The sequence below is a fragment of the Mustela nigripes genome, chromosome 8, assembly GCF_022355385.1.
Source record: "Mustela nigripes isolate SB6536 chromosome 8, MUSNIG.SB6536, whole genome shotgun sequence".
Classification (NCBI taxonomy): Eukaryota; Metazoa; Chordata; class Mammalia; order Carnivora; family Mustelidae; genus Mustela; species Mustela nigripes.
In genome coordinates, this window is record NC_081564.1 from 51,572,563 (window position 1) to 51,590,683 (window position 18,121).

Genomic DNA, 18,121 nt, shown 5'->3' on the forward strand with positions numbered 1-18,121 from the left:
GGGGGGGCTTGGGGGGTAGGAAAAGAATAAATGAAACAAGATGGGATCAGGAGGGAGACAAACCATAAGTGACTCTTAATCTCACAAAACAAACAGGGTTGCTGGGGAGAGGTGGGACGGAAGAGGGTGGTGGGGTTATGGACATTGGGGAGGGTATGTGCTATGGTGAGTGCTGTGAAGTGTGTAAACCTGGCGATTCACAGACCTGTACCCCTGGGGCTAATAATACATTATATATTTATAAAAAAATTTAAAAAATTTTTAAAAAGCTAAAAAAAAATAAAAAAATAAAGACCAATTGCCATAAAACATGTAAAAAGTTTAAAACAATCCACAAAACATATTAAGTTCTCAAGAACTATGATATATTATTTGGAGTAATATTGGAGTATGAACATATTAATGTAAAAATTTCTGTAGCACTGAAGCTTTACTAGTTCTGCTTTTTAGAAATGTTTTACCACTTTAGCAGACATATCATTATATCTCATGATTGCTTGAATTTTTACTCTTTGACTACAAAGGATGAACATTTCTCCTGTATTTATTTATTTTTTAAATATTTGGTTGTTTATTTTAAAGAGAGAGAGAGATAACACAAGCACGAGGGGCAGAGGGAGAAGGAGACAGAATCTCAAACAGACACCACGCTGGGTGCCGAGCCCGACATAGGGCTTTATCTCATGACCCTGAGATCGTGACCTGAGCAGAAATCGAGAGTCAGATGCTTAACCGACTGCACCACCAAGGTGCCCTGTACTTATTTTATTTTTAATGTGTATTATCTATTCTCTCTAATAAGCCATTTTTTAAAAATATGTCTAATAGCCTGAACATTCTGACTCTTTGATTCATTTAAGCATGTGTATTAGTGTATTAATGTACTGTCACTGGAACAAATTACCACAAATTCAGTGGCTCAAAACAACCTACATTTATTCTCTTACACTTTCAGAAGCTAGAAGTCTAAAATCAAGGTGTTGGCAGGGCCGTGTTTTTTTCTGGATGCTTGGCCTCAAAGTGTGGTTCTCCTTATCTTTTTAAGCTTCTAGAGGCCACTTGCATTTTTGGCTCATGGCCCTGTCTTACAAGGACCCTTGTGATTATATTGGGTCACTCAAATAATCCAGGATAATCTCTCTGTCTCAAGATCCTTCATTTAATCACATCTGCAAAGTTCCTCGCACAGTTCTGGGAATTAGCATGTGGATATCTTTGGCGGTGTGTGTGTGGGGGGGGTTGTTGCTACACTATTCAGTCTATGACAGCACACAGGTATTAGTTCTTCCGCACACACGTGTTGAGCAGCTCTGCTGGGTGCTGGAGCCAGAGGGGTGATTAAGACACTAAGTCTGTTTTCAGGGAAAAAGAGAGGGTGGGGAAAAGGAAGGGTTGAAAGGAGGGAAGGAGAAGGAAAGAAGAGAGAGGGAAAGAAAGTCAGCAGGCCATAAAAGAGATTCAAATGCTACGGCAACGGAACAGGAAAACTTGCCCCCATTGCTGGGGCCTGGAGGTGTCCCAGAAAAAAGGACATCTGCGCTCATCCTTGGAAGTTAAGTAGGAGGCACCAGGCAAATAAGTAGGAGAAGCCATTCCTGGGGAGAAGACTGAACTGCGGAGGGACAGAGATGTGCAAGAACATGAAACGTTTGGGGAAAAGCAAGCAGCTTGGTTTAATTCAAGCCAGGCTATTTCATATTGAATTGCAGAGGACAGAAGGCCTATGCTAAGAAGTTAAAAAAAAAAAAAAAAACCTACAGGTAAAGGGGAAGCTGGAGTCAAGGTAAAAACAGGCAATGAACTGATCTGATCAGTGCTTTAAACCTCTCTCGTGGCTCGGATAGACCAAATGAGGGGAACATTACTGTTAGCCGCTGGAGGAGTGGCAAATTCCATTTATATTTCTTTTTGTTTTAATGGGGACTTAATACAATAAATAGAAAGGAACAGAAATGAACTGGATGATTTTAAAGTTCCGTCCTGACCTAAAGTTCTGTGGTTTCACGGTCCCTATTCAAGTTGTTCTCCCCATGGCACTGGTGGTTACAGCACTTTAGCTACTAGGCCTAGAGTAAAAAATTATATTTACTCCCAGAAAATGACCTACAAAAGAAGCTTTTACATAACTAGCTACTAAAAAGTGTTATTAAAAAATTACTCAATTATTTCCCCTAATGTATACTCTGAAGCCTTTGGATAGATTTTTATTTCCTTACAAAAGCACACTATAAAAGCAATGCCACAGTCCTTACTGAAAGCAGCAAAACCCTTCACACTGCAGACTCAGAAAAACAATGTCTGTTTTTCTTTTTCTCCCCCCTTAATGTTCCCCCCTTAATTAAAAGTTGTTGGACTTTAAGGCTGAAGTCTAGAGTTACGAATTAATTTCTAGAAAGGCCTTCCTAACACCTGTAAATTTCTGGGGTTTATAAAATCCCTCATCCACTGCTTCTTATTCGACTTCCTTAGACCCATCAATATCCTTTAACCACTTGCACGTTCTGATTTATCTTGAAGGGGCAGCATTTAACTTTTGTTCTTTTCCCATTGAATTTCTTTCCTGTGGCTTCTCAACAGATCCCTACTTTTACTGCTTCAGGGTGGTTGTGAGGACCAGTAAAGAGGTAGGACCTGAAACAGGCTTAGAAAGTACCTGGCCCAGGGGCACCGGGGTGGCTCAGTCAGTCAAACATTTGCCTTTGGCTCAGGTCATGATCCCAAGGTCCTGGGACTGAGCCCTGCACTGGGCTCCTTGCTCATTGGGGAGCCTGCTTCTCCCTCTTCCCCTGCCTGCTGCTCCTCCTACTTGTGCTCTTTCTCTCTCTCTCTCTCTGTCAAATAAAAAAATAAAATCTTAAAAAAAAAAAAGAAAGTAAGTACCCGGCCCATCATAAACATGTGTGTGAACTATTATCTATGTGAACTTCGTGGAAACGGAGCATATTATCCTATGAAATAGTCAAAAACTTTTCAAGATAATGGTCTTATTAAATAGTCTGTCATAATGAGCAACTGAGTGGGTCAGCTGGCTGAGCATATGACTCTTGGTTTGGGCTCAGGTCAGGATCCCAGGGTCGTGGTGATGAGCCCTGCGCCGTCGGGCTCCACGCTCAGTGCGTTCTGCTCTGGATTCTCCCTCTCCCTCTCCTTTGCCCCTCCTCCCACCCTGGCGCACATACCTTCCCTCTCTCTCTCTCTCTCACTCTCTCTCTCTCAAATAAATAAATAAAAATCTTGAAAATAAATAAATAGTCTGTCTTAAGTCTCCAGCATCTTTCTCTGGAAATAACTTACGACTCAAAAGGAGAGAGGGAGGGGCATAGACCAAGACAAACACCACAGGTTCGACCCGCACCTGTTTTAGCATCAAGCCGTGGTTCCCAGACTTCAGCGCCCATCAGCCTGGACCGCGGTCTCCATCTGTGTGGAAGTGCCTGTGAGTACCTCAACTGCAAGACCACAGTAATGACTTAGGGTTTACTGCCATGGGTTTCCATCCCAGCTGCATTTTTGAGTCACGTGGGAATATCTTGAAGAATTCCCATACCCAGGCCCCAAATGAGACCAGTGAAATCGATTCCCTGGAGGTGGTCCCCCCAAAAGTCCCCAATTGATTCTAATGTCAGTCAGCTTTGAGACCCACCAGCCAAGAGTGTCGTCCATGTAAACAGTCCCCAAACCACAGGAAACCCCTGCCTCAGCTTCTCAGGACTTCCAAGACAAGGACCGAGGCAGGCCAGAGACCTGGGAGATTGTTCCAGAATCTTTACAGCTCCTGAAATGCAACTCAAACTGAAGCGGTACTTGAGAGATTCTCATTCTGTTGTCTCGGGAAACATTGTTTGGGAAAAAACAAACCAACCGAATCCACGCTCTAAGGGCCATCACTGAACAAAGTGTCACTCAGCACATATTTACTGAACTCCTATTAGGAGTGCCAGGTAAAGATGAAAAAGGAATGGTTCTTGTCTTCAAAGACATCTCACTCCAGTGGGGCTATTTATATGTAGCTTTGAATACCCTTGATTATGAATAGCTTGTCACTCTGATCAAGGTAATCAAACTTGATTTTAATGAGGTCAAAATCCTTTCTAAAAGAGAAATGAAGTATCTCAACGAGGGGTTCGTTTAAGAAACCCAAAATCAGCTAGGCTGACTTGAATGATGAGGGATTTATTTAAGGATTCACATGTATCGCACAGAACGCAAACGGAATGGACACAGCTGGGCCTCCCCAGGGACTGGATCTGGAAAGCCATCAGGAACTAAGGTAACTACTACCTTTTTATATCTCTATTTCTGGGTTGCATGATTCCCAATATAAGTCTTCCTTCTCACTGCAGACCAGCCTGTTCACCTAATCACATGGAAGGAAATTTGGACTCAGTCCCCACCCCCAAATTAACTGCCTCACTCCCTCTGTCCCTTCAAATTTCTGAGAACCTGGTTGGTCTGGTTTGTGTATTGTTGTGCTTTTTCTGGGCAAGTCTCCACCTACCCTTCGGCCAGTGAGCAGTGACCAGGAAAGCTAGGGGGCTGTGCAACTCACCCCCAGGTGATTAAGATGGGTTTTCTGGGCAAGAACCAGGAGCGGGGCTGTTAAACCCACTGATATGGCCACAACAACTGTCGCATTAACAGTACAAAGTAAACTGTCTACAAGAAAAAAAAATGCACAGTAACGATGGAAAGAATAAAAGGCCTATAAAACATGCAGGCACAGTATTAGCGACACTTACCTAATGCAGCCATGATCAAACAAGAATTGTTTTCATTATACTTGCTGAGGTTAATCATTAGCTGATGAAGAACGACCTCACTAGACAACATTTGTTCTGCTTTTGTTCTGCTTTGTCCCAACACATTTTTGAACTTGTTTCTGTTGAAAATCGATTTTAGGGTTTGCTGTAAGTTCAATTTTTTTTTTTTTTTTTTTTTTTTGGTAAAATGACACAGTGCTAGTTCCTAACTGTATAAAATTACATTGGCAGAATCCGTCTCACTGCCAACCCTGTGGCCCTCACCCCACCGCGCCCCTCCCCTACACAGACCGCCATTTTTATTATCCTCCCAGTGACTCCTTTGTAAAAGAGAACTAAGCACACACATGTAATTTTAGCTCCCCTTCTTTCATTCACAAAAGGCAGCATTTTATACAGTTTGTGAACCTTATTTTTTTTTTCCTACAGGACACTATTGGTCTGGAAACCAGTACAATCAGAGCATAGAATTTAGGCCCCCTCTTTTATGGCTGCAAAGTGCTTCAGTGTGTGGGTGACCGTTCACCCAGTTCCCTCTGCTCAGCGTCCATCTTTGCTATTCTAAATAGCACCTCCATGAATCAAATTGTACACGTTATTTCTTATCTGTAGAGATGTATCTTTAGAATCGATGCCTAAAAAAAGCTTTCTGGGACAAAGGGTGAATGCTTTAGCGATTTTGTTGGATCTTGCCGAATTCCCCTCCACAGGAGTTGGGACATTTTGCATTCCATGTATGAGAGCACTTGGCTTGCCACAGCTTCGCCAATTGTGTTGGTGAAACTTCTGGATTTTTGCCAGTTGGAGAGGTCAGAATTGGTACTTCCATGCAATTTTCATTTGTGTCTCTCTTACTGTGAGTGGAGGCGATCATCTTTCCATATAGGGCACTTTACCTCTGTGGTAATAAAAAATTCTCAACTTTGAGGTCGTTGGAGACTCCCATGCAGTGGTAAGAAATGGTGCAGAGAAATCCCTATACCCTCTCCCTAGTCCTGCAAGCAGTTACAAGGCCAGGTCTCAACTACTGTACTGACCCACAGTCAAGATACAGAATAGTTCCTGATCTTTCTTTGTCGGGGGATTTCTGGGAATTGAACAAGATGGGGTAAACGCATTCCATTAGCTTCTTCCCACCAGAAGACTGAAAGGTGAAGTAAAGAAGGCAAACTCCCAGGGGACATGGGGACTTGATGAGAAACAACCCAGGCGTGAGTTCTGGGAGGTTTTATTCTTGTGACCTCGGTATCAGCTAGAGATGTCTGCAGCCCAGAAATGCTGATGGCAGACCCCAGCCCCCTCCTCCCAAACAAAGCAGATTCTCTGCAGCTCAAGAGCCTAGAAGAGCACAGGTCATCACCTTTCCAACATACCTGTCTACTCTCCAGAAGGCACTCCAGAAAAGCCAGGGCCCTCTCCACCCACGACTGGCAACCTTGTCCCCTCCTCTCCCCACCCCCACCTTCTGCATGGTAGAGGTGATGCGCTCCCTCACAGAGCCTGTGGATGCAACTCTGCGAACTCCTTGCTTCTATATGACCTGTCCAAGAATTTGTCCATTTTTCTATGGAGTTTCCAAGCACGTTATAAAATACTTAGAGACAAAGGGGTGGCCCCTGTGAGAAACTCTTCGCAAGCATTTCCCTTGCTTGGCTGTGGCCTACTTGAGGGAAGTAACTGCCTTCTTCACTCTCAAGTCCTCAGCACAGCACAGTGCCTGACACAGCAGGTGCTTAATAAATGTGTGGATATAGTGGGGTTGGAGAGACCACAAACAAGGCTGCCAGAAGTTGTCAGACAGGTTAAAAGACTGGTTAATTACCCTATGCCAAATGACATTTATACAAGGTCAGGGATAAGAGAATAATAAAGGGGAAATTTGGTTACCATGGTGACCCTGTTCTGCCCAAACAAAAGCACTCACAAGATTTCATAAAGACTCCAGGAAAACAAATCGCCGCCATGATTTTCTCCTGATTCTAACAACAGTGGTGGTGGAAGAGAAAAAGGAAAAACAGGTGAAGGAAGGGAGGAGGGGGAGAGATAATCGTGTAAAATAAAGTCCTTGAAAATCAACTAAATACATTTTAAAAAGTGCCTCAGATGGAAATTATGTTCCACAGGTAAATTAACACCTTCTCTCTGGTATTAAGTCAAACAGGTGTTTCCAGCATCTGCTCTCATTTTTCTTCAACACAGTAATGACTTGTGACATTTATTTTACAGGAAGGATGACTTCCACTTTCCAGGTTTTTTTAATTTAATAAAAATTTTAGCAGTGAATTTTCACTATTCTATTTCTTTTTACAATAATACATAATAATTTATAAAAGTATTTATTGTCTACCTCTGAAACTAATAATATACTATGTTCATTAACAAGTAAAATTTGAAAAATAAATATTATTTGAGAGAGAAAGAGTGGGGGGAGGGGCAGAATCTCAAGCAGACTCCCCGCTGAGCATGGAGTCCAACAATGTGGGACTCAATCTTATGACCACGAGATCAGGACCTGAGCCAAAATCAAGAGTCGGACGCTTATCCAACTGAGCTACCCAAATGCCCCTATGTTAATTTTCTAAGCTTAGTAAATACTTTAAAACTCTAAAAATATGTTGAGTAAAAAGATGGGCCTGGCTCCCTATTCAGATAGATTTATAGGTGGGTTGAAACACATCCTGACAATGGCACTTGACAGTCCTAATTAAGGCACTGATCCTGCTGGACATAGCTCTGAGTATGTATGACACATGGAGTCATAGCACAGTAATGTAGAATGCGATGGAGTGTTCTGCCCTAACAGATGGCAAATAGTGTTGCCCTGACAGGATGGTTCATTCACTGAGTGGTCTGCAGGAGCCTGGTATACAAAACCAAATGGCATCGACCACTGCCCTCAAAGAGCTAATAGTCTGTGAGAGAAGAAGAAAACATATAAACAAATTAAAAGCCTAAGACATCCTTTTAATGGTGTAGTACTGAAGGGACAAGAGCACAAAGGAGGGAGTGGCCAATTTTACTTGGGTTGGCCAGAGACGGCTTCCAGAAGAGCTTGAGTTTTTCTTCTCTCTCTCTCTCTTTTTTTAAAGCAGGCTCCAAATCTAGCGTGGAGCCCATCTTGGGGCTTGGACTCACAGCCCCGAGACCAAGATCAAGCCAAAATCATGAGTGGGACACCCAACCGAGCCACTCACCCAAGAGATTGAGTCTTAAGAGATAGGTTGGAGACCCTCTGGTGGATGAGGGTAGAAAAAGCAGAGGCAAGCGGAAGCCAGATCATTAAAGCCCTGGTCTGAAAAGCAGAAATATTTGGACCTTTCTTTGTGGGCAATGGAGAGCCACTGAAAGATTTAAAGCAAGGTAGTATTTCAAAAGACACAATTTTGTATGTCAATATGGAAGATAGATTCAAGGTACCTTTTTTTTTTTTTTAAGATTTTACTTATTTGACATGAGAGAGGGAACACAAGCAGGGGGAGTGGACAGCAAAGCAGGCTTCCGGTTGAGCAGGGAGCCCAAAGTAGGGTTCAATCTCAGGACCCTGGGGTCATGACCTGAGCTAAAGGCAGATGCTTAAGGAGTGAGCCATCCAGGCGCCCCTGGAAGACAGATTCAAAACAGAAGGCATACCTTTGTATTAAGACAAGACTGGGAGGATCCAACAGTTGTTGAAGAAACAAAAGACCCTACAGATTGTAGAGGGACTTCAGAGGTGGAGCTAATTAATGCTGACTGTACGGAGGAGATAAAGGGAGATTGACTCACAGATTTGGCCTTGAGTTACTAAGTGGATAGTAAAACAAGAGGAAGACTACATTTTGAAGGTGAATATGATAAATTCAGCCTAGGACATGCTGAGTTTTAAGTTTCTATGAACAAGCAGGTTGATATGACCCGTAACTTGATAACGTGGGTCAGGAGCTAAGAATTCTAAGCTGGACATTTGGCTTGAGAGCCTTTTGCCTGTATTTGGGGACACCATGAGGTTAAAGTTCTGCAAGTATAAGAGATCATCTGCTGTATGTGGCTATTTACATTTACCTAACATTTGACAAAATTAAAAATCTAATTCCTGGCTCACACCAGCCACATTGCAAGTGCTCAACAGCCACATATGGCTACAGCCTACCACACTGGACCGCACAGTCCCAGAACATTTCCAGCACAGGACAGTGTTAGCCAGTGGTCCCAGAAATTGAGCTACTGATCAGAGGAGAATGGAGAAAGAATGGCAAGCAGAGGAAGAAGGGTCTTCTGTGGAAACTGGGAATAAAGCAGGTGAAAAAGCTAAGCCCAAAAGCCAAGGTAAAGAGTAAAAGCAGTAGAAGCCCCCATGGCATTTAATTTTCTTAGTCATAATACTGAGAGAAGCTATAAGTTACTGGACCCCTTCCATAAGCAAAGTATTGGAATAGGTGCTTGCTTCCCCACGCTGTCTACCTAAAATCACATAAGCCTCTGAGCAAACGGAGCCGGATTGCCACTTGCTGCATTTTTCCTCACGACTATTACTAAAAGTTAGTTTTGCATCTTTGCCAGTTTTACTAATTGTTTACATGCATTATCATGTATAGATAGGGTAATCACTAACTTCATTTCCAAAAAAGAATCAAAGAATGCAGTATAATTTTAAAAATATGATCTAAGATAATTTGCATGCAAGAAAAGCTTATCACCCTCAAGTCGAAAACTGACTTAATTATAAGCCAAGTTTTTGCTCAGCGTGTCAGGTGCTGCTGTGTTCATTTCTCTGTTAGGATCAGCTTATTTAAGTTCTTCAGCAATCCTTGGGTAGTTCCTATCATCCTCAAACATAAGATCAGGAAACTAAAACCCACAGGGGTTTAAAATTTTGCTAAAATGTCACAGTGTGGCCTTTAAATTCAAACTCAGGTCAGTCTGATTCCGGAGCTGTTGCTTATAACCACTACCTTCCACACAGTCCTATTAAAAGTTCACTGTAAATCCTCAAGATTTATTGTAGACAAACAATGACCTCCATCCTTCTGATGCATAGGGTTTAAAGAAACATTCTGTGAGAAACAAAAGTTTCTCCCACAAAGATACTCAAATGGCCTAATACTGTTTTAGTAAAATATAAAACCAACGTTTGCAGAGGACACAATTGAGCACTTCATTTCATAGTGTATAGGTTTTTACGTTGTTTCCATGTCTGTTTTATCCACAAAAGACAGTAAATTCCACGAGTGTAGGTAATGTCTGAGATCAAAGACCTCACTGATGGAGTTAGGAGAATGAAATTAGCAACAAAATTCAGATCCACCAAAATGTGTTATAGAAATGTGTTGAGAAAGAGACAAGTTTTATTTTTACAACCTATATATTTTTCTTTTAATTATAGTATAATTTTCAGTGATATAGCACTATGTTCTCTGAAGTCATTTAAATTAAGAGCAATATAGTAATATGCTCCTCAAGAAGAACGTTCTCTAAATAAAACAATCTGGATCCAGAATATCTCCACAACCTTAAATCCATGTGTTTAATATAGGACAAAAAATACAGATATAAGATCATTCAACTGAGTTGGCATGTTTCATCAGAGGACACATTAGTACCATAGGTAGGAACCTGGTCCAGACTAAGCCAACTCAATTTTATGGCTCTGTATGATTTAAATGACTAAATGATTATGATTTTACCATTGGCTTTGTGACGTACAGTGTCAATATCTCTATAGCTCATACTATGCATAAAAATTAATAGTAATTCATTACATAAATAATTTAAGTTGACAAAAGTCATGATTTCACATTGCAGGCTCAGATACAAATCTAGTCCCTAGGTATTATCTGCCTTAAAGATCTTCAACACTACTTGATACCTAGAAAACAAGAAGGGCACTGAGGACAACAGACCAGCTTAGTTTACTCAAGTTGTGTAGGCAGAAGAAATGTTAAAAATGACTCCTTAAATATTCTTCTTGGTAAAGTAGTATACTAATTGTACTGATGAAAATATTTAAATTTTGAGATCATTAAATGTATTTAAACTGCTGCAAAGGCAAACACAATGGCCGCTTTATGCTTCTACTGCCATCTTGTGCAACCAAGGTATTCATGAGCAGTTCTCCTCAAAATTAGGAAAACAAACACAATAAAAAAACCAGGTAAGCCCCCAAAAGTTCCTGAGCGAAAATAATTAACAGTGTCACATGGAGTCTTTAGAACATTATATTTCATAAAAGACAATGATAAAAAAGTACAAACATTTCCATGAGAAGCAAAAAAATTAAAATTAAAATTAAAATGAGAGTACAAGAAATTACTAGCATTTATTTCAGTGCATTTATGTAGAAGCCTTTCAGATCTAATAAATAAAATTATTTTTAAGTATACTTCCTCTTTCTGATAAACAATACTATGGCCATTTTAGATCTCTCAGTTGGCATACTTGCAAATACAAGGCAACAAATCTAGAGTACTAATATTCATCTGAAAAGTACAAAGAGAAATATAGCAGATACAAGCAGAGGCCAAACAAAATGACATAAAACCTGCATTCACTTGTAGGAAGCCTCCAAAAGAAGGACGGTACTGTTGTATTGGTCATTTTCCCATTTTGTTTTAAAATTGATATCAATAGTTTGGCTGGAAAAGAAGTCTAGGCAAGTTTTTTAACACGTAATTATGTATTTGGATAATAATGTAAATAAGTTTTCTGGTTGAATACCTTTTCACAAAATACAAACAAATTTAAATGTAGATTTAAAAAAATACTCATGTCTACACTTTTCCCTCTCTTTTCTACAAACAGGCCATTAATCATTACTTCTCTCTCGAGCTGACAGGTACTACATAACTTTCCCAGTTAGTGCCATAGGGACCTCATGATAGCCCCATGTCCACATATATGTTTCTTGACTTTGAACCTAAGAAATACAACAGGTAAGTTATCAGAGGATGTCTTCATAATTTTAGAAAGGTTTCAACTTGCTTGATTTGATTTGTTCAGAAATACAATACTTTTTCTGTTGGCGTACCTCACATTGCACTTCATAGAGTCGGCAATCAATACACATTCCCAAAGAAATCCACCAAACATGACAATAAAAGAAATTTCCATTTGCAATGCATTTGTTAAATTTTATGCAATAGATTTATTTTCATAAAATGAAGATAACTGAGCAAAACTCTCTATCACCCTTCCAGAAACATATAAAAGTCATTCTTTATAGGCAAAAATCAATTTTAGGTGTGCACGTGAAACCAAAACAAAACAAAGAGGGTAAAAGCGAAAAACAAACTAATGAGATGATTTTCACAGGATGACATACCGTATTCAAAACTGAAGAGAGCAAAATAACATGGCTCACTCATAAAACAAAAATGGCTGTTAGACTTAATCCAAGAAAATAAGGCAGATACTAGAACTGAGTTCTCCTAAAACTGTAAAATGTGTATCAAAATGAGAATTCCAAAATGTGGGCCACTCCACATTAAAAAGCAAAAAATATGTTTTACGAGTAAGACTCAGAAACAGCCCTAATTTTCCCCACAGTTAAAATATGTAAGTATTAAAAAAATATTTAAGTATTATTGGCTTAACTACGCCCCTACTATCCTGTTAGTGATCACAAACGTTAACATTCCCAACTGACTTTCATTTCACAATTAAAAAAACTGCATTGGTTATGAGACCAAAATGAACAGATACGCAAATTCAGAACAAATTTTTTTTACTTTTCAGAGTTTGATTTTTTGTGATTTTGAGGATCACTAAAAAAGTGGGAGATAAATATTTTGGACATATTGCTAGAGAAATAAATACAGAAAATTCTGTTTGTATCATAAGGGAGAGTGATCAGTTTTTTCAAAGTATAAGAATTTCAATTGTGTTATTATTTGGTTTGTGGTCATTTGTATTATTACTACTGCCATAAAAGATGGTATTTCAAAATTAAACTCAAACCTGAGATAAATAACCATATTTCTGTTTTAGGTGAACAATCTATGAGGCAAATATTATCCCAACATCCCTCATAGATAGATTTCTATTGTTCTTCATTGTTTTTGAAGATTCACTTTATGGATACATAATTTTTTTGTTTTAAATTTGTGAAAATATCAAGATATTTTCTAGAATCTTTGGTTACCTATAGTTGATAATTTTCAAAATAAGGATGTTATTTGGTTTTGTCATGAAAACTTCATCCAAATTTAAGATCAAGTAATATACTGGATGTCAGGTAGTGTTCTCAGAGAAGTACCCTAGAACATCAATTCATTTAAATAACTGATTATATATTTTAATATAATTCTATTAAATCATTTCAGTGAGGCAATTTTAAGAATACCAGGAATGTAATTTCTTAAAAGTGAAAAAAATATATAGTTCTAATAAAACTGGTTGACATTAAAGGTTCCCTTCAAAAACTTGAAATTCTATGAGTCTGAGAACTAAACTTAAAATTTGTTTTTATCTACTAAGCATTTATCTTCATAAAAATAGAACATTTAATTTCTTATCTAATATTATAATTCATTTGTATAAGTACTACTGGGTTTTCCATAGCTCATTCTTTTAAAAAAATTGTTTTGATTTTTTTTTAAATGAAAATTGTTTTTTGGCTCTTCTGAACTAGAAATAATAAAAGTGCTGTTTACTATGAATTAAAAAAAAAAATACAGTGTACAAACACACACTACCTCAGGAAGATTTTTTGAGGCACAAAATCCCTGACAATTACACCAAAGATACATGAAAGACAGTTAACATAAAGAGGTCCTTTATATCATGTTAACATCACAACGTTTAAGATTTTCTTGGTAATACTCATGCAATATGCATAAACAATATGGTTGTGATTTAGCAAAATCTGATGGGATTGCAAGCAAGGAAAAAAACAGGTAATTTCGGTAGGAAGAAAAGTGGTCTAAGTACTTTCTTCTTACCCTTTAAAACCCTAGGGAAGTTGTGACTTCTTCCACACAAAAGGCTGAAGGTCTAAAGCTCAAAACTAGTATAACAGTTTACTGTAGTAGTTGGCTGTCAATTATTGACAGTTCCTTCATTTCACACAAGGGTTAACCTTTGTTTAGTGACATAAATTTGCATTGTTTTCTTCCATGCAAATAAAAAATGTCTATAAAAGTCCGATAAAGGCATAACCAATTACATGCAAAACTGCAACACATCTTTTTTTTCAACAATTTGAACACGTAAATTTACATCACATATATACAAAACATGTTTAAACAGAAATAAAGCATTCTCTTGAATTAAATTATATATTTTAGTATAAAAATTTTCTCTTTGTAGGGAGCTCTCTTAACTTCCAGATTTCAGCAAGGGCCTTGGGTATCTGCAGTGCTCGCTGTGGGGGTGTGTCTCAGAGAAGAGGGTGGGTGATGGTCTCTAATCTCACGCTGTAAACACTGGGGCACTGCTGGCTCTCCTCATCACAGCAGGGCACCAGGACACACCCACTCACTGACCTCCAGTAAGAGCAGGCTCCTAGTTGATGATCCAGCATTGCAGTCTGTCTTGCCTTGAGAGCTGTTTCCTTTAGTAGTCCTCAATGGGAGCTAACTCTGGCATGAGGTTTACAGATATATTTGTATACAACCTGTCAACCAGTATTTTTGGCGTATATATTAAATTGTTCAACCCATCGATGTACTGACGCTCTTTTGAATATCTTAGCAATTTATACCTATGGTGTTAGAGAAAAAAATGAAAAATAACAGGAACACGTTCAAAAAGAAAAACTGATGACAAATATGTCAGGGTCATTCTACAATTAAAGCATTTAAGCTTTTTCAATTTTTACTTTTCATATATAATTAAAGATCTTTTAAATCATTATCTAAATTAGCATTTTTACTAGTTTTAAAAAGCCTCCTGAAAAAATTATTTTGCACACTTACAACTCAGACATCCTTAAGAAATAAAATGTTTTATGAAATAATACATCTTATGTTAAGGGAACACTTTTTATATAGTTAACCGGGCTCTTTAATATAAATATATACATATCTCTCCCCAAAATAAGCACAAAAATATTTTACTTCTATAAGAGAAAATAAGATCAACAGAAAATTCCCTGCCAAAGATTTTTTTGAGGCTGCAATGTTTTTTAACAAATTTTTCATACATCAAAATATTCTGAAACCTTTTTATCTAAAGGTGATATTAAACTTACCGTCCTAAAAATTGGACTTCACCTCGATGGTGATGAGGAATAGACTTGTATTTTCCCAAGTCTCCCTCTGGCCTTGTTACATTGTATCCAGCATAGTGAACTCTACAAAACATGGAAATAAAAATATAAAGGAATAAACTGTGACATAAAAATTGACTACCTGAATTTAACTTGAAATGCAGAAGAAGGCTCTCATTAGAGTGGTCAATAATTTCAGAAGGCACTCTTAATGAAGAAAGGTAGAAACACAAAGCAGGATTTAAAAACCTCAAAAATTTTCCATCCCCAAAAATCTTTTCTTGGAATAGCAAAGTGCAATGTAACTAACAGAAAGGAAATTTATACAAATTCTATTATTAAGCAGTTTGTACCTCAACATACCTATTCCAAAGGTCATCATCTTCTCCTCCCCATCCCCAGAAGGCATTAGGAAAACCATTGATCTTTCTAAATTGTTCCACTGTCAGTCCACTTACACCACCAAAAAACTCTTTATATGGAAGACTAAAAAGAAAGCAGAATACAGCATTCTAAAAATGAAATCAAAATAGTTTGCCAACTGAAATCAAGTTTTCAGTCTTATATGTGCCTTGCAAAATATATTCTTATTTTCCATATAAACAATTGTGCAGATTAAATCATATTCTGGGAAATATAAAGTACACCAAGAAAGAGAACATTTTCACAGTCTAGCAAAACATCTATGTTAGGTAAAACACTTGTGACAAATGAAATTTAATACTCAATATTGTTATTTTGTAAGACTCACAATGCAGTGTTCAAAAATTGATAAGACTTCCACACCAAAGCAAACTTGATTAAATACATCAATAGTTGTCAATGCAATGTTAGATGCTGTTAAGCTAATAAAGTATTCTAAATCAATTGAACTTAATTATAAATGCATCACTTATTATGTAGATAGACCAGGATAAAAATAAATTAGTAATTACAACTCTAGCATTTAATTTTGAAATGACTAGCTGCCTGTTCCAATAATAATCATACCAGTTTGGTATAATACCATAATATGCACAGATATTTACAAATATATTATCTTTAATGTACTAATATTTAGATAAATCACTTTTTGATTGAGATATAATAGACATATAACACTGTATTCATTTTAGGTATACAACATAATGATTTCACATACATATATACTATAAAATGATTACCACAATAAATCTAGCTAATATCCATCACCATACACAGTTACAGAATTCTTTGTTTTCTTGTGATGAGAGCTTTTAAGAACTATTCTCTTAGCAACTTTCAAATATATAGTAGAGTATCATTAACTCTAATCCCCATGCTGGACATTACACCTCCAGGACAAATATAACTTACAACTGAACTTTGTACCTTTTAACCCCCTTCAGTCACCACCCCCTCCACCAGCCCACCACTTCTGGCAACCACCAATCTGTCCTCTGTATCTATGAGTTTGTCATTTGTTTTAGATTCTACATATAGGTGAGGTCATGCAGTATTTGTCTCTTGGAGAAATGACTACTACATTTTCAAGTTTGGATTTAGTTTCCTTACCTTTCCCTAACTCATACACCAAGGAATTTGGCAAATCAAGTTGTTTGTTTAGATATAGATTGGTTTTCTGATCTCAAGGGAGCACCCCTAGACTTAGTTCTGAGTAAATTCCTGTGGCCCCAACCGTACTAGTGGGAAGTGGTACAGCAGGGCCCCTGCAGAAGTTAGGTCAATGTGGGGCGGCCAGCAGGGAAAATCTGACCATGCGCAGCATCTAGAAACCAAGCTGAGGGAAATCCGGCTGGGACTATAGCAAAGCTGCCTCAGAGAAGGGGGAGAGCAGATCTCATTGTTTTTGTGGGAGGACTGTCATCTCGTCTCATTCCCTGTGGGAAGAAGTGCTGGGTGCCCACGGAGATCCGGTGTGGGAGAAGCAGCTCCTGCATGGACTCAACGGGTGAGGAAGAAAGCAGTCTTGGCCCCAATGGCTAGAGGCGCCCAAGGACAACCACAGTGTCCCAGGAGACGGCGCGAGGTTTACATCTGGGAGGTAATGGTCCTGCTTATATCACGAGCTGGGGGTCAGCAGGGCTGACAAGTACTCGTGGCACTTGTCATGGCATGGGCTTCCCACGCCAGCTAGATTATTCTTCCTCAGGCTACTGGTTTGGGAGAAACCCCAGATCAATAGATAGGTAGATATGGATAAGGGCGTGTGTGTTTTCATTAACATGTATAAACTGGTAAGCACATTAATTCCATTTATTGTTCTGTTTAGGTGTAAACAATCGATTGTACTATATCCAAAATGAAGAAAAATTGGGTAAAAGGAAGACATAATAAATAAAGAAGAAAGAGAGAGGGAAAGAAAAGTATTCTTTTCCTGTTCTAGTGCTGATTCACCTGGTCATGTCCTTAGCATTTTTTGTCTCCCCCTAGCCTGTAGGTCAGGCAGCAGGCACAGCTGTGAAGTAGGGAACATCGCTTTTGCTCCAGGCTTACAACTGAACCTTCTGTTCTGCTCTGTCTTCTCTCCACTTCCATCAACCAATGAAAACTGTGATGACTTGCATGCTTCAATGTCAACTTAAGTTACTGTCACAGCTCTACTGACTGTTTACATTTCAAGGAATGTGCAGTCAGAGAGCAAGAAAGGTCTGCCTCTTATTAATAAAGGCAAGACAAGAACCTATAACTTAGAAAGAAGACACACTACAGAGAAAGGGCCTTCTCCGCACCATAATAAGTCACTGGAGAAGGGGAAGCAGAAAGGAGCCACCACGGGGGTTGCGTGGGTGGCTCAGTTGGTTAAGTGTCTGCCTTTGGCTCAGGTCGTGATCCCAGGGTCCTGGGATCAAGGTGCTCATTGCGCTCCTTGCTCGTCCGGGAGCCTGCTCCTCCATCTCTTCCCCACTCGTGTGCCCTGTTTGCGCTCTCTGCACTATCTCTGTCTCTCCCAAAGGAATAAATAAAATCTGAAAAAAAAAAAAGAAAAAAGAAGGGAGCCACCGTGTGCTCCATGCACCTATTCAGGGCAGGCCCAGGGTGTGTGGTCTCCTACAGTCCTAAGGTCAGACTCTACGACTCCAACAATCAAGAAAGCCAACATGCAGGGATAGAAGGAACGAACAAAGTCCTATCACTGATACGTGAGGAACCCTAAGTTAAACCTACTTTTGCCTCACATAGAGCCCAGGTTCTCTTT

At 38.9% G+C, this 18,121-nt stretch overlaps 1 protein-coding gene across 1 annotated transcript in view; it reads right to left on the reverse strand.

The window, feature by feature from the left end:
• Positions 1–10,941: 10,941 nt before the first annotated feature.
• The window catches only part of B4GALT6 (beta-1,4-galactosyltransferase 6), a 66,057-nt gene continuing 58,877 nt past the window's right edge, over positions 10,942–18,121 (reverse strand). Inside the window, exons 7-9 of the mRNA XM_059409404.1 lie at positions 15,307–15,429; positions 14,926–15,027; positions 10,942–14,436 (exon numbers count right to left, since the gene is read on the reverse strand). Of these exons, the coding sequence (XP_059265387.1) occupies positions 14,289–14,436; positions 14,926–15,027; positions 15,307–15,429 (373 nt within the window). The 3' untranslated portion in view covers positions 10,942–14,288. The remainder of the gene's footprint in view (positions 14,437–14,925; positions 15,028–15,306; positions 15,430–18,121) is intronic.